Below are 16,439 nucleotides of genomic sequence, written 5' to 3' on the forward strand. Positions count from 1 at the left end.
GGGAACCCATCAGACTCATCCACAGACCCCTCTGATTCCCCTACTCCACATCCTGGAGCAAGTCACGGGTTGAAAAATAAGTGTTTGTTGATTAAACACTCATTGAAAAAGACCAATATACTTCACACAGCATTTCCTAAGGAAATAATCAAAGATGTGTGCAAACATGCGTGCAGAAAAATAATCACTACTTATTTCTACCAGTCAAAAGCATAAGCAATCTAATCCTACAACCGGAGGAGATCCATCAGCCATGGAATTCTAGGAGGCCCCTTAAAATGATGTTGTGGAAGAATATCTGGTGACACAGGAAAACGTTTTTAATATTTCTCCAAGTTAAAAGCAGACTACAAAAGAGCTTAGAGTAATAGCTGTATGAGTTTTCTATTGCTGCCAGAACAGACTGCCACAAATTTAGTGTCTTAAAACAACACAAACGGCAGATCTATAGGTCAGAAGTCTGAGTCTCCCCAAACTGGAATTGAGGTGTCGTCAGGGCCATGATCCTTTCTGAAGAATCCAGGAAAGAATCTGTTTCCTGCTCATTTGGACTGTTGGTGGAATTTAATTGCTTGCAAGAAGAGGACTGAGATGCTCATTTTCTCACTGGCTGTATGCTGAGGGCTTTCCCAGCTTTCAGAGGGTGCTGTATCCTTGGTTCCTGGCATCCTTCTTCTGTGTTCAAAGTCAGCAGCAAGAGGTAGAGTCCTTCTTGAGATGCCATCCCTTTGGTTCTCTGCAGCTGGAGAGGTTCTCCACTTTTAAGGATGCATGCGATTAGACCGGACTCACCTTGATAATCCAGGATAATTTCCCCATCTCAAGGTCCTGAAATTTAATCACAACTGCAAAGTCCCTTTTGCTGTGTGAGGTAAGTCACAGGTGGTGGGTATTAAGGCATGGGCATTTGGGGGAGCCCTTATGTCACCTTCCACAGCCTGTCCACTGGTCCTCAAAGATTTACATCCATCCCATGGGCTAAATGCATTCACCCTCATTCCAAGACCCCTAAAGTTTCATTCCATTATTAAATCGACTCAGAGTCCAAAAGTAGCATCAAATTCTCATCAGCTCAAAAGTCCCAAATCCTCTCATCTAAACCAGGTCGAGGGGAGACTCTAGGTGTGAATCATCCTAGGGCATGAGTCGCTCAACTTGTGATCCCGTGACACTAAAATCATCTACTCTGAAGATACAACGGAAGGGCAGATTTAGGATATCAGTTATAGATATTCCAGTTCAAAAAGGGAGAAGTGAAGGACAGAAGAGTTACTAGTCCCAAGCAGTTCTGAAATCCAGCAGGGCAATTGCCAGTTCATCTCAAGGCCTAGGAATAATCCTCTGTGGTTTTCGTGGCTCCACGCTCTGGGCTCAAGGCTCTCTCTGAGCCATCTCTTCCTTCTCATTAAGGGAGTACCTGTCTGTTTGTAGCTGAGTATTCTAATCAAGATGTTTCCTGCATCTAGAATTTAGGGGTCCCATAATCCTCCTCTATTTCATATTGTTTCTCTTGCTTCACGTCCAAGCCAGCAGTGTTTCTGCTGGTATAGAATCTTCCAGAACATTGCATGTCATGTATATCAGAGGGATTCACTGTGTTAGACAACAGGCTCATCCTCAGATCTGTGAAATCCCTTCTGGTATTTTTGGCTTCTGCTGGGATGGCTGAGGGGAGTTATGAGTCACACCCTTCATCTCTTCAGAGAGCCTTTTGTTGAATACTCAGAACTTTTGATCTTTCTGAGGTATTACCAGAAGGTTGCTCAGCCACACACCCGACTTTTTCCCAAAGCACGCTTTCCTGACAGTTTTCAAAATTTAGTGTCTTTTCCATTTGAGTAGGCTGAGAATTTCCAAAATCATGAAGTCCTGCTTCCTTTCTGTTTAAAGTTCTTCCCTCAATATCTCCCTCTCCTCTTGGGTTTTACTGTAAGCAGCAAGAAGACACCAGGCTGCACCTTCAACACCTTTGGTTGAAAATATCCTCAGCTAAATATTCAAGCACATTGCCTATCCGATCTGCTATCCACCTGCCTGCAGGATGTAATTGCACTGAGCTTTCTGCCACTGTAAACCTAGATTCCCCTTTCTCCAATTTCCAATAGCCTGCTCCTCACTTATGTGCAAGTCCTTACCAGCAGCATCCTGGAAGCCCAGGGTTCTACTAGTAGTCAGTTTACAACCATTCAAGCACAAGGTGCTTCAGCGAAACAGGTTTTCTCTGTGATACTCCTTATTTCCTTCTGAGCCCTTACCAGCAGAGTCTTTAACATCCATATTTCTACTACCAATATGTTCAAAGCTATCTAGGCTTTCCTTTTTAACATTATGCTCCTTGGGGCGCCTGGGTAGCTCAGTCGGTTGAGTGTCCGATTTTCAGCTCAGGTCCTGATCTCACGGTTCATGAGTTCAAGCCCCACATCAGGCTCTGTGCTGACAGCTCAGAGCCTGGAGCCTGCTTCAGAGTCTTTCCCCCTGTCTCTCTGCCCCTGCCCAGCTTGCTTTCTCTCTCTCTCTCAAAAAAAAAAAAATAAATAAATAAACATTAAAAAATAAAATAAATAAAATTATGCTCCTCAAAAATTTTTTAGAGTCTGCTCCGAAGCCACTTCCCCTTTGTTTGTTACAGCAGCACCCCACTCATGGTATCAAAAGCTGTGTTATTAGTTTTCTATTGCTGCCCTAACAAATTACAACAAATGTAGTGGCTGAAGACAACCCGAATGTGTTATCTTACAGTTCCGTAGATCGGAAGTCTGGTTGGTATAAATCTAACTGGATAAAAATCAAGGTGTTGGTGGCAGCCTGTGTTTCTTTCTAGGGACTCTGGGGAGAATCTGTTTCCTGCTCACTTGGGTTGTGGGCAGAATTAAGTGCCCTGAAGCTGTAGAATCAAAGTCCTTGTTTTCTTGCTGTGGAAAATGGAGGGCTATTCCTAGCTTTGAGAGGCTGCTGTATTCCTTGCCTTGTGTCCCCCTTTCTCCTTTTTCAAAGCCAGCAATTATGGGGTCCTTCTTACAATAAAAATTCCTCCTTTCTCCTTCCAACTCATCTCTCAGACCCACTCTTCTCCCCACCTCCCCTTCCTGCTTTTAAGAATGCATGTGATTACATTGGGCCCACCTGTTAATCCAGGACAACCTCCCCACCTCAACCTCCCCTCCACAGGTTCCAGGGATTAGGGAGTAGACATCTTTAGGGAGGTGGCGGTGAAATTGCTCTGCTCGCATCACTAGTCAGTATTTATTGGGCACTTACTATGTAACCAGGCACTATTCTAAGCACTGTACATGTATTAGTACATTTAGTCTTCCTTCGATCTTGTAAGTAAAACATTAATACAAACCCTACTTTACAAGTCAGGAAACTGATGCAGAGAGGTCAGGTAACTTGCCCATGGTCGCAAAGCTCTTCATGGATGAATTGGGATACAAAGGCACTTAAAAATATATATGTAATTTATGTGTAATATATAAACATATCATATATATGTAATTATGTGTAGCTGTAATAATAAAATAATTATTATATACAACATATAATAATTATAATATATACCAGTATATATTATATATTTCCATATATAATATGTTCTGTCTATATACATATACATACTCAATATATATGGAAAACCTTGGAGGGATATTTCCCAACATGTTAAGAGGGGTTATCTCTGATAATGGGATTCTACTGTTAAAATGAAGTATATTTTTTGAGGGTGTATGCTCATTGGTGCTTTTCTGTGTTTTCCAAGTTTTTGACAGTTAGTACATGAATAAACTGAATAAAAATAAAAAAATATTAAACTTGCTAAATGAGAAGATTAAGGACAGTCACTCATCCTCTTTCCTCTTGAATCTATAATGAAGTGTCCTTTGAAAGGTTTTCTGCCACTGAAGTCTTAATATCAAGGCACCAGCAGAGGGCGCTGCCCACAAGCTTATCAGGCATGCTCAGACCAGCTGTGAGTTTAATTACATCAGGCCACAATTTGTGGACGGGCTGGGGGAGGTTACCAACCTGCTGTGGGCCCATGAAAGACTCACCACCATCCAACTGCATCCCCCAATCCACCCAGCACTGCCCCGAAAGACCTATACAGAGCTGCAAACGATGCCTGTTGGGCTGGGAGCAGTTTGCTCTGGGAGACAGAAAAATTATTCAAGGACCCATGGGACTAAGTTAAAATGCCAGAAACATGGTGGAAAAATGGGGAAGGGTGTCCATCAGAATTGTTTCTGTAACTCTGTGCCCAGATTGTCACATTTTGGGACAGTCCACAATTTTTTCCTTCGGTCCTTGGCCTGCAGTGTGGACCCATGATTTGAACCCATCTGAAAAGATTTATAAGAGCCTGATGCAACCAACACCATCCGGCCCCATCCTCGCCCACATTCCAGCCCCAGAACAGAGGAGCCTAGAGACCTACAGGACCTCTGTCCGTGGTTTCCAGTGCCCTGAGCCTGTCTCTGTGGGACTCAACATGGGGGTTTCAAGGGTATTTAATATCAAGTTTGGCTTTAGATCAAGCACATATCACAATAGCTACTATTTTGCAAATTAAATAATTTCATTTATCTTGATTGCTGGCATTTGGGTCTCTGGATTTGATATCCACATTTCTGCAGACAAAATGCAACTAAGTTTAATGGAGGGAAATGGGAAAAACTTCTATCCAAGGAACAAAAGGAAATAGGAAAAAGCCTTGGCACATTTCTCCTCAGTTGGAAGGCAGGTAATTTGGATTTCTTGCTGATATTGATGGTTTTTTTCCCTAAGTTCCAACTGAGACTCCCTCCTGTGCCTGCCCCCGGGGTATTCCATAAAGAAGTCTGGCGAATGGTGCACACCCACACGTGTATGATCACACACATGCAACACTTCTTCCCTGGGCTCTTGAGTGGCACTTGCCAGAATCACACATCAAACTGATCTGCCAGCTCAGCGTCTGGTGATAAAAAGTAATTACAGCAGGGTCACCATTTCAAGAGGCTATTCTCTGGAAATACAGTATTTAGATCCCCTCTTCCCATTGTCCTAATTACTCCCTCCAAATTGGCCTGAATTGGCCTTATGACAAGGGCATTTCACTGGCACCCTGGAGCTTGGGGTTGTCGAATGGAAAATGCATTCTCATCATGAAGGACAATATCCACTGCTCTGTAAAGGAACTCTGAGTTTGCACCTTCAAATACACAAGCGATAGAGGATGTCAAAGCTTAAACCATGTATGCATTATAGATGAGAAAAATGAGGGTTGCTCAAAGAAGTCATACAGACCAGGTCCCTTCCCCATTTGTCCATGGGGATGGAATTTCAGAGAAAGGAACAAGATTCTAGAATGATCTAGTGGTGTTCTAGAAGTGTGGGAAGCGAAAGGATTTCAGTAGGGAGGCGGAGCTGGGACATCTATGGGGAGGTAGGTGGCCAGTGGGACCAGGGAGGGTGAGGGGGCTCTGCTGGGGAGCAGAGGTACTCACTCCTCTGAGTTGTTGCACATGTTGGTGTTGTTTCTGGCCAGCGGCCAGCCACTGCTGGAAAGTAAAGAGAACGCGGCATGGGAATCTGAACTCAGTTCCAACTACTGGGGACCATTCGCCCCAGGTGGTTAGGCTGGCACCTCCCCACACCCTGTCCCCCGGGCCTTTTCACACACCTCTCAGGACCTGGGGTGTTGTTATTGTCAGGACAAACATTTTTTGACTGGTTAGCTCTAGGGGGAAGAGAAGATGAACATTTGGCTCAACTGAGGCTTCTGAATAAATGAGAGTTAACTATGCACATCCCACCCAGAATCCTGGCCTCAAGTTCCACCCCATTTCATTCAGTTTAACAGTGTGCCAGGAGCTCTGAGGGATGCAGACATGAACCCTATGTGGTTCCTACCCACTGGGTGCACTCAGGTGGAGCGAGTCGAGCACCTTCAGCAGCAGAATGGACACATTTGGCAGCAGCAGCAGCAACTTGCCCCCCTCATCTGCGCAGGCAGGGGCTCTCAAAAGGGGCGCTCCCTCAAAAACCCAATCACAGCAGCTACTTCCGGCTTGCAGGGCAAAAAACAGACCATGAGCAGAACTGTCCCAGTTCTGCATCTATCCTGCTCTTGGCCCTTGTCCCCACATTAATCTTAAAACTTCAGGGTTTGCCACCCCAGATTTATGTGAGAATCTGCTAGAAAGTGGAGGCTGGTTTTGCACCCAGCTACACGTTTATTTAAAGCTGAATCACACGGTCCTTTGTGGCGTTCTGTAGGAAAAGCTATTATCTCAGAGTGCTCAATTGCCAATAGACGTTTTTGACACAGCTAGTTTAAGGAAGCCAGCATGGCCTCACAGAGCTGGTGGGTGGCTTGCCTGTCTGCTGTCACCGCAGACACCTCATAGAAGACCTCCAGGACCAAGGCCAGTGGCCTGTGATCCTCTTGCCTGACTCTCAGAGCACCTCTTCTCTTCTGTGATGATGAACATCCAGCCAAATGCCATCCTGGTACTTCTGCTCACCACTGCTCAAGTCTCCCTCTCACCATCCATTACGTGGCTCTAACTATTTGTTTTGGGATTGGTTCTGATCACCAGACCCACCCCCCTCCCCTGCCAAGCAATTTCCCAATTCCTATGAAGTTAGGAAAGATGCAGTGGCCTGTGTTTACCACATCTCTGTGTCTGGGATGTCATAAGGCCAAACCATTAGAATAACCAAGACCTGTCTCTGCATACACTTTGCTTTGCCAATGGGATTTGCCTGGAAAATCCAAAGTCTTCCTCTCCCAGGAAGCCTCTCTGATTGATCCGCCACTAGCCTGCATGAGCCTGCCCACTCTGAACCCTCAGGCAAGTGACCAGGCATCTGTGGTACAGTCGGGACCTGGCCCTGTTGGGATCCTAGCCCAGCTCTTTGCTCATCTGGTCACATTGGGAAATGGACAAAGAGGCTTATGTTCATCTTCATTAGGCTAAGGTTGTAGATAGGATAATTTGATCAAGTTAACAAAAGAAGTCTTTGCTTGTCCACAAGGAACTGAACCACTCTGGCTGGCTCAGTAGCAAACCTCTCTCCCCACATCCTCCTCCCCCATCTTCTCTTCTCCCTTATCTGCCATCCATCCTTTCTTTATGGCTCAGCAGTGAACAGCATGCTGGCCTTGCAGTCATGGAGCTGTCTCTCAGTCTAGGATGCCTGGCCCTGGGAACCTGCGATGGCCCTGCACACATCCCCATTCCCACCAGCACCCAGGCCCTAGGTGGTCCTTCCCCAAGCCCAGAAACCCCAAGGGTTTGTGGTCTAAGCCCAGGTGAAAACGTGAGCCAGCCAATTATCACACCTTTCCCAGCAGGGAGACTAAACGTAGCTCCCCTAGAGTGGTTGCTAGCAAGAAATTTCCTTGAACTCTCATATTTTATCTTAAATATGCTTGCACATTTTGCAATCTACTGCATAATCTATAATAAACCTATAACACGTATATACAAACATGGAAGCAAAATGGAAGTACCAGGAAGATCCGTTTTGCTTCCTCTGAGGCCTCATGACCTTCACTCCCTAGGGGCCCTTGGATGCCCATTTGAGAGACTCACACCTGAGCCCTTTTTCTCGTTCAACAAAAAAACACACAGGATTTTTTCCAACAATTATATAGGGACCATTTGGTCTGCAATAACCAGGCTTGTTTTCACCTTTACATCTTATAAATCTTGGCATTATCTACAGAATTCAGCCCCCTTTTTCAGAAAGCAGATTCTGAGCAAGAGGCTTCCTGTTTGAGAAGCTCAGAGGCGGTCAACCTCCCCCTCCATGTCTTACCTCTCCTTCCCTCCAACAGCCCAGAGGGTCCTGAAGAGACATTCTGCTACTAGCCACACTCAATTCAACCTGTGGTGGCCCAGTGGTCTCCCTACTGGTCACAGGCTGGGGAGACTTCCCAAGAACAAGAGAGGAAGGGAGGCAGCAGCTCTGAGTGTAGGGTGTGGGATTGGGGGATATAAGTCAGCACCTGCAGATTTCTTTCACTATGTCTACACCAGACAGCACCAGCCACAGCCCCCAATCAGGCAGTGGGCCATGCAAGAAGATGCTCAGAGCCCTTGTTCTGCAGACCTCTCTCCTACCGAAAAGTAAACATTCTCCCCATCCCCCATTCTACCCCCACCTACACTCCCCAACCCCATGGTTCTTATCCTGATCTGGGGTATGATGGCTCCTCTTGAAAATTCTGACCAACCTTCAGACCTCCCTCCCAGAAGATTACATGTAAAATTGTGGGTACCATTTAGGTAATCTCAAAGCTATGGTATTAAAGCCCCTGGCTTTTAGTAAAGTGGGTCACAGTGCAATCTGGGATGAGGGCCCTTTGATGGAGAGAGATCAAGTGAGACTAGCATCCCCAGATGTGTTTCTGAGAGCACCAATTCTAGGGGGCACTGGTGGGTACTCTGTGCAGGGTCAAATGAGGGTGGAGATTCTGGTTAAAGGATTTCCTCTCCTGCAATCCTTCTTTGACTCGGGGCAGCCACTGTTAGAGCATGCAGTATTCCTCCACAACAGACACCTTCTTCAAGGTACAGGTCATGAGGCTGGTGCTCCGGGCCACCCACACAGTGGCTCTAAGCTACAGGAGCAAACCAATGCTTCACCTGGTGCCAGTGGCCCATCCTCTTGGTTCCTTACCTTCTCCCTCTGTCTGGTGGCTCCTGGCTGCCCACATTTGACTGGGCATTGCTTTCTTGGCTGGATACCTCCTTGAGCTCATCTCCACGGAAACGCTCCAGGAAAGAGTCAGGTCTCTGGTCCTCGTGGTGTAAGTGCCCGGTGGCCCATGCTCGCAGTGAGATGATCAGGCGAGACAACCTGGAAGGACATGGACAGGCAGCTAGTGCAGGGAGGAAGGAGATGGAAAGCTTTCTTTTCTAGGGCTGGGGCAGAAGCAGAGATGACTGGCAGGATCCTAGGCTTAGATGTGCACCTCCACTCTGTCAGGGCCTTATTCCCTGGTCCTATACCACCTGCAGTCTGGGACCCAGCTTTCCAGATAAGGGACATTGTCTTCATTATGGCTTTGTCCTTTTAACACGAGGACTCTGCCAAAGACATGATCCTTCAAATGGGGAATTAGCAGCTTTTCTGCTTACATTGCCTTTGTAGAGCTCTTTATGACTGGTAGGCACCGGAATAGAAAAAATACAATTTGCAAATGGTGATAAAATTTAGAATAAGATTTAAGGGAACAGGCACCCAGATACAACTTAGATTCTTTTCCTAACCCTTGTCTCATTGTTTGCTATACAAATTCTTGTTTCCTCCCAGTCTTGTGCACAAGTTTCCTTGCAGCTTTCCCTGACCCTTCTCCTGGAACCAGACCCTGCTAGGCCCTCAAGTGCCTGAGACCAGCTAGCCTATGTCTCCAGAGCCTGTCTTAGCTCCAGCTTTCCGTAAGAAGGCTTCCTTCAGCCCTGCCTCCTGCCTTCCCTGTCTCCTCCAGAGGGGAATGGGAAGACAGCCTGAACCCTCTTTCTTGGCATCTGGTTTCCCTGACTTGGCACCTACAGTGCATGCCACTGTTCCCAACAAAATCAGTTCTGAGCAACCTAGAACCACATCATGAGTTGTCATATGCCTTCACCCTAATAACACACTTCGGAGCTTTGCCTAAGAAGAGTAAGTTAAAGCAAGAAAACATTCCACGCTCAAAGATGTTTACAGCTGCTGCAGACATATGTTGAGGTGCCTGCCCAGCCCAGCCTCTCTCCTCTGGACACTCTTCCCACCCCCCATCCTCCCTGTGCTGAGGGGCTGGAACCAAGATCATACCCCCTTCTCCAGCTCAGCCAACAGGCTCAGGAATGAACAAGTGACCCACAGAGAGTCACCCAAGCCTCTGAATTAAAAGCCACTCCAGGATGGGGTTGGGTGTTTCAACACAAGATTGTATAGCAAAGGCCATTTCCATCCTGTGCCTACTGATGTGTGAACAGAGAAAGCCTGAAACAGAGGAGACATGCAGGAAAAAAAAAAAACACAACGATCATGACACTCCAGGAGAAAATGAAAGGGAGAGGGCAGGTGCCTCCCCTGCTCCCGTCTCATGAGCCCCATTTGGTTCCCTTTCCACCGGATGGTCTGTCTGAGCTTGCACCAGCCTCCTGCCTCGGCCCTACCCCAGGTCTTTCGATTTGAACTGGTTTGAAGGTGTCTTCTTCCTTGCAATCAATGAGCCTTAAGACCACATTGTATTGGTAAGACAAAAACACTGGAAATCATGTAAATGCCCAGCTACAAGGGGCTGGTGAAAGAAACATTCCTCCCCAGTGAAAAATATGAAGAATAACTAGACAAATTAACTTTTGCAATAATCTTAGCCAAAACTGTAGAACACGTGATTATATAAAACTCTGGCATTGGTAGAAAAACAAATTTAGTGGAAGGAAACAATGAGCTCCGCATTTGTTGAGCACCTGTCAGGAGTCAGTGCTTGGCTCCCACGCAGCCCTCCCACTGTTTGATGTGTTTCCAGATGAGACCTGGAAAGGTGAAATGACTTCTTTAAGGTGGCACAGCTCTTGACGCTCAAGTGCAGATGTCATCAGCTCGGAGGCTGGATAATCTTCCCCATCCTTTTGCAAGATGCATGCTACGAAGTCTGGACACACACCTGTGAGGACCTGCCAGAGGCTATTTCGGACGGTGCCACTGGTACCACCTGCACGCCACTGAAGTCCACCAGCGGTCTCCTGCGGCTGGCTGGTCTTTTTTCTCAATTCTTTTTGGAACCCTTCCTGGTTGGCTTTTTCTAAATTCTTCCAGAATTGAGCAAGTGCCTCAATATCACTTTATATGAAAGCAATTTCAGATAACAGCAGTTTTTCTTAGATTTTTCTGAGCTCAGAACACTTGACCTGAGAGGAAATTACTCGGTGATAGATTTCTGACAGCTTTTCTCCTGCCCCTTTCTTCTCCAAATCTTCAACGCTGCCTCCACCCCTCCACCACCCCCTCCCCCCACCCCGCCGGTTTCTTCCTAACACTCATCTCCCTTCCTCCTGCCTCAGTCTCCCCCTTCCCAAGGTGAGTGCTGAGCCTGGTGGGTTACCTGGAGGGCCCCTGGCTGGTGTAGGAGTTTCGCCTGGATTCAGCCAGTCGTCTGGTCTCCATGGCGATCTGCTGCAGTTCTGATGAAGTCTCCTCGCAAGGCGAGTGGACCCTAGGAAATCAAATATGCAGCAGGCTAAATTGATTTCAGGCTCATCGCCTCCTGGACACACTCAGGGATGAGATGGCCAGATGCCCTGCTTAATGAGGAAAGCTGCGGACCCCAGTCTTCACTCTGTCAGTCTGTGCTCCAGCAGGATCTCGCAGATCCTGGCTTTTAGGATGAATATGGCTTTTCCTTATTGTTGCATTATATGCTAATTAACTTGGATGTAAATTAAAAAATTAATTAATTAATTTTTAAAAAAGAAGAAATGACAAACAACAACGACAAAAACAAAGCAAACAAACAAACAAAAAACAAAAAAATCATGGCCTTTCCTTTACAGCCAGGCTGACCAGGGAAGGTAGTTTGCCTAGCCACTGCCCATGGACTGGGAGAAGGGGGCAGGCCGGCAGCACCCGGTCCTCATCAGAGCACTGGCAGGGGAGGGGGAGGCGGGTCCCAGTGCCCAGCATCCACACCCACAGCAGCTGTTTCTACACAATGATTCCAGAACAAGAATTCAGTTTCAAACACATCTCTGCATACTGAAATCCTATCTGCTAAGTCTGGACTGTGTGGACACCACAGCCACACCACCTGGGCAGTTGTTTGTGTGCTTGCTCGGCAGCTTTCCTAGGAATCCATTCAGTATTTGGTTAAGAGGAGCATCCTGGAATATTGTACGGAATTGGCCTAATTCCCCAAGTGCATTTGTTCAGTGCTTTCATGTGAAAATTCAGTCCCACTGTGCCCTTTTGTCAAAGCCTAACCTCTGTCCCCTGCAGTGCAGAGGTAATTGGGCCAGAGACTCACCTGTGCAATTCAGGATGAAAAGCATGAGTACATAGAGGACACGTGCCCACGACTCAAGATGAGCACCATTCACATCAGCAGAGGCTTGGGGTTTGTTTAACTGCGTGGAATAAGACCAGTGTGTTTGGGCATATTTTTCTTTCATTCCCTGTCTTTTAAAAGCTCCGAGGGCTGAAGTTTGATCAGCCTGATTAAAAGCCAGCCAGGCGTTGGCCCCTAGGGATTTGCACTTCATTCGGAGTCTTGAAGAGCCCAAGCAGGACAAATTAATTCCATCACGTGACCTATTCCAACCTAATCAGCCTTCTTAACAAGGTGGCAACACAGTTGAGGAAGTAAGCAATAATTAATGTCAGGAAAAGGCTCTATCTCTCCCTGGTGAGTGATTAGAAGGGAGAGTCCTGAATCCCAGCCACTGATCTGCTGACTCTTCTTTGTACAACATCCCTGCCGTCTCTAGCAGCAGGGTGCTCACTACTGTCCCATGCCCCATCTGGGCCATCTTTGTAGAAGGTTCTTCCCTCCCTCAGTTTCCGCAGACCAAGGCTACCTTTTTTCTGCTGGAACCACACAGTCAGGCCACTTCATCTTCCACATGACCACCTCCAATGATGGGGCAGCTGTCACACTGTGCCACATCTGTTTTTCCAGGCTAGAGCCCCCAGCTCACCCAGCCATGTCTCCCCAGGTTCAAGGCTCTTCCCCATCATGGTCACGCTCCTGTGAGCAGGTTCCCGCATTCCTGCCCAACTGGGCAAGGACACTGAGAACACTGCTGTTACTGGACCCCACGCCAGACATCTTTGTAAGTTTGTGAGTTCATGTGCTTTTAGTGTCCCCATTATCAACTACCATCAGCCAAAGCCGGTAGTCCTGTAACACGGGCTGCTGCTAAGCCAGAAGGCCCTATCTTGTGCATATACAATTGATCTGTGGGAAGTAAGTATTGGATCTTTCCATTGATCTGAGTCACCTGATATTTTGGGACCCATGATATGCAGTGGCACCATACTGGCCTTTTCTCCCAAACTCCATCACTTTCACACGCAATACACAAACTATATGCCCTTTATTGACTGCTTACTGTATGTCAGACATAGATCTTATCAACTAATTCACATAATCACCCTATAAGAGAGAAAACCGAGGTTCAGAGAACTTAAGTGACTTCCCCAAGATCATATGGCCAAGTGGCAAAGCTGATTTGAATGGCATTCCATCCCATGTCAAAGCCTGCTCTAATCCACTCCATGAAGCTGCTGTCTATATTTTCATATACAGCACTGATTAAAGAAAAAGCTTAATAGGACATGGCTGAGGACTGAGCCCTGTGGCATGCTGCTAGAGACATGGCTCTGATCCACCTGGCTACACTATGTGGGGGTGGCTCTTTATTTTCAAACCATCTAATTGAATTCTCCCTCTACACCTTTAAAAGACCACTCACATTTCGTCCTGATATGTATGAGACACCCTGTCAGAGGCCCTGCCAAGTGGCAAAGCTCAGATTTGAACGTCGGTCCAGAAAGCTCTGATCCCCTTGCCCTTCTAATAATCTGTATACGACGAAGGTAGAATGTGCATTCCAAGGCACCCAGGTCAGTTACTGGTGTAGGGAGCAGTGACAGAAGTGAGTCCATATCTCAAGTCCCTGGATCCTGGCAGCTGGCACATGGTGAGGTTAGGGGGGCAGCAGCCCACAGCTGAGCAGGTGTGCTTGGAAGATCTGGAGGCAATCCCAAGGGTGAAGGTGTTCTGTCCCTACCAGCAGATCCTCAGGGAGCTCTGGGCACCAAGAAGTCAGCCTAGCATTTCTGCCTAGTCTGCTTTCTGTTAATTATATGAGGGCACATCCTGAGAATAGATTTATTTTTGCATTAGCAGCAAAGGAATCAGTGACATCAGAGCTGGTGAGGATGTGAGGAAGGCAAAACCTGACCCTGGATTCCAAAGCAGGCCTGCTACTGGCAGCAGTGAGGGCTCCTATGTGAGGGCTAGGATCTAGGACACCCACTCGAAGGGCAGGAGGCAGAATGGGGAGCCGGGAGCCCTGGATTCAAATCCCTACCTTAACACCTCTTAGCTAGGTGTTCTGTGGGCTGGTCACTTACCCTCCCTAAAGTTCCCTAGTCTTCAAAAAGGAAATAAGGAAAAATTGGTGATTTTTTTTTTTATCAACTTAAGTATTGTTCCAACAGCCAAATCCAGAAAGGCACATTTAGCTGTGAAGAATAGGGAAAGTTTTCTGTGAAGTCAATTCAAAGCACCTAAAAGGCCTTTTCTTCTTGCTGCATCTCCCCACTTGTTTTTTTGTTATTTTTTGTGTGAGTCTATTTTATTTTATGAAAAAAAAATTTTTAAATATACGTTGTTATCAAATTGGTTTATATACAACACCCAGTGCTCATCCAAAAAAGTGCCCTCCTCAATGCCCAGCACCCATTTTCCCTGTGCCTCTGCCCCACATCTACTCCCAGTTCTCTGTATTTAAGAGTCTCTTGTGGTTTGCCTCCTTTCCGCTCTGTTTGTAACTATTTTTTCCCCTTCCAGTCCTCCATGGTCTTCTGTTAAGTTTCTCAAGATCTACACAGGAGTGAAAACATATGATATCTGTCCTTCTCTGACTGACTTATTTCACTCAGGATAATACCTTCCAGTTTCATCCACGTTGCTGCAAATGGCCAGATTTCATTCTTTCTCATTGCCAAGTAGTATTCCATTGTACATATAAACCACCTCTTTGTTATCCATGCCAGTTGATGGACATTTAGGCTCTTACCGTAATTTGGCTATTGTTGAAAGCGCTGCTATAAACATTGGGATACAAGAGCCCCTACGCATCAGCACTCCTGTATCCCTTGGGTAAATTCCTAGTAGTGCTATTGCTGGGTTGTAGGGTAGTTCTATTTTTAATTTTTTGAGGAACATCCACACTGTTTTCCAGAGCGGCTGCACCAGTTCACATTCCCACCAACAGTGCCAGAGGTTTCCTGTTTCTCCACATCCTTGCCAGCATCTGTAGTTTCCTGACTTGGAGTCCCCACTTGTTTTTTGATGCTTAAAATTCTATGATGTCTTCTAGCTCCAGAGTCTCTACCCTTGTTAAATGCCTGGGGCTATTTATTTTATTTTATTTTTTTTATTATATGAAATTTATTGCCAAATTAGTTTCCATACAACACCCAGTGCTCATCCCAAAAGATGCCCTCTTCAATGCCCATCACCTACCCTCCCCTCCCTCCCACCCCCCATCAACCTTCAGTTTGTTCTCAGTTTTTAAGACTCTCTTATGCTTTGGCTCTCTCTCCCACTCTAACCTCTTTTTTTTTCCTTCCCCTCCCCCATGGGTTTCTGTTAAGTTTCTCAGGATCCACATAAGAGTGAAAACATATGGTATCTGTCTTTCTCTGTATGGCTTATTTCACTTAGCATAACACTCTCCAGTTCCCATGTTGCTACAAAGGGCCATATTTCATTCTTTCTCATTGCCATTTAGTACTCCATTGTGTATATAAGCCACAATTTCTTTATCCATTCATCAGTTGATGGACATTTAGGCTCTTTCCATAATTTGGCTATTGTTGAGAGTGCTGCTATAAACATTGGGGTACAAGTGCCCCTATGCATCAGTACTCCTGTATCCCTTGGGTAAATTCCTAGCAGTGCTACTGCTGGGTCATAGGGTAGGTCTATTTTTAATTTTTTGAGGAACCTCCACACTGTTTTCCAGAGCGGCTGCACCAGTTTGCATTCCCACCAACAGTGCAAGAGGGTTCCCATTTCTCCACATCCTCTTGCCTGGGGCTATTTAAATAGTAAACCTGATTAGTTATTCCTCAGAGAAACTGATTTTACCAAGCAGATGGAAGAAGAGATGGAAAGAGAAGAGAACCAAAGTTTGAGGTGACATTTTGAGTCCCCGTGGACACACAGTTACTGAAAAAAGGGAGCCACCAATGCAAAAAATGAGGATCCAGAACCGCCCAGAGAAATACAGAGGCAAGAGAGACTGAGAGTCAGGAGCTGTCCTGCCAGGAGCTTGAGGAGAGGCCTGGGGCAAGGACTTGACAGGGACTCATCTGTAAACAAACAATCAGGTCAGGCCAGGACACCCCTGAAGCTGCCGACTGACTGACTGTAGTGATGATACCTTTTCAGGAAGGAGCTCCGTGAAGTTGGTAATCAGCAAGAATAAGAGCAACCAGCACAACACAATGATACGACTGTTTTGAAACACAAGGTAGTTTTCAACTTATGATGCTCATCTTCTAAGTTTTCTTATAAAGGAGAATTCATGTCCATGAGGTAAAGGTCTCCCTTATCACTGGGAGAAGACAGGGTTCTCATCAGAACTGCAGCTTGTCATTAGCTTTGTACTTTGTGGAGCACCTGGTGTCTTCCTTCAGTGACTTTGGGGACGTAAGCGAAGACAAACCTT

General features: G+C 46.3%; 1 protein-coding gene across 3 annotated transcripts in view; it reads right to left on the bottom strand.

Annotated features, from left to right (window-relative positions):
* The window catches only part of CNGA3 (cyclic nucleotide gated channel subunit alpha 3), a 73,804-nt gene that overhangs the window by 10,601 nt on the left and 46,764 nt on the right, over positions 1-16,439 (bottom strand). For all 3 annotated transcript variants that reach the window (XM_053890618.1, XM_053890617.1, XM_053890616.1), the window contains exons 3-5: positions 11,084-11,194; positions 8,665-8,844; positions 5,481-5,534 (exon numbers count right to left, since the gene is read on the bottom strand). In XM_053890618.1, the coding sequence (XP_053746593.1) occupies positions 5,481-5,534; positions 8,665-8,844; positions 11,084-11,194 (345 nt within the window). The remainder of the gene's footprint in view (positions 1-5,480; positions 5,535-8,664; positions 8,845-11,083; positions 11,195-16,439) is intronic.

This window comes from Panthera pardus, unplaced genomic scaffold (assembly GCF_024362965.1).
Source record: "Panthera pardus isolate Hobbes unplaced genomic scaffold, ASM2436296v1 HiC_scaffold_25, whole genome shotgun sequence".
NCBI lineage: Eukaryota > Metazoa > Chordata > Mammalia > Carnivora > Felidae > Panthera > Panthera pardus.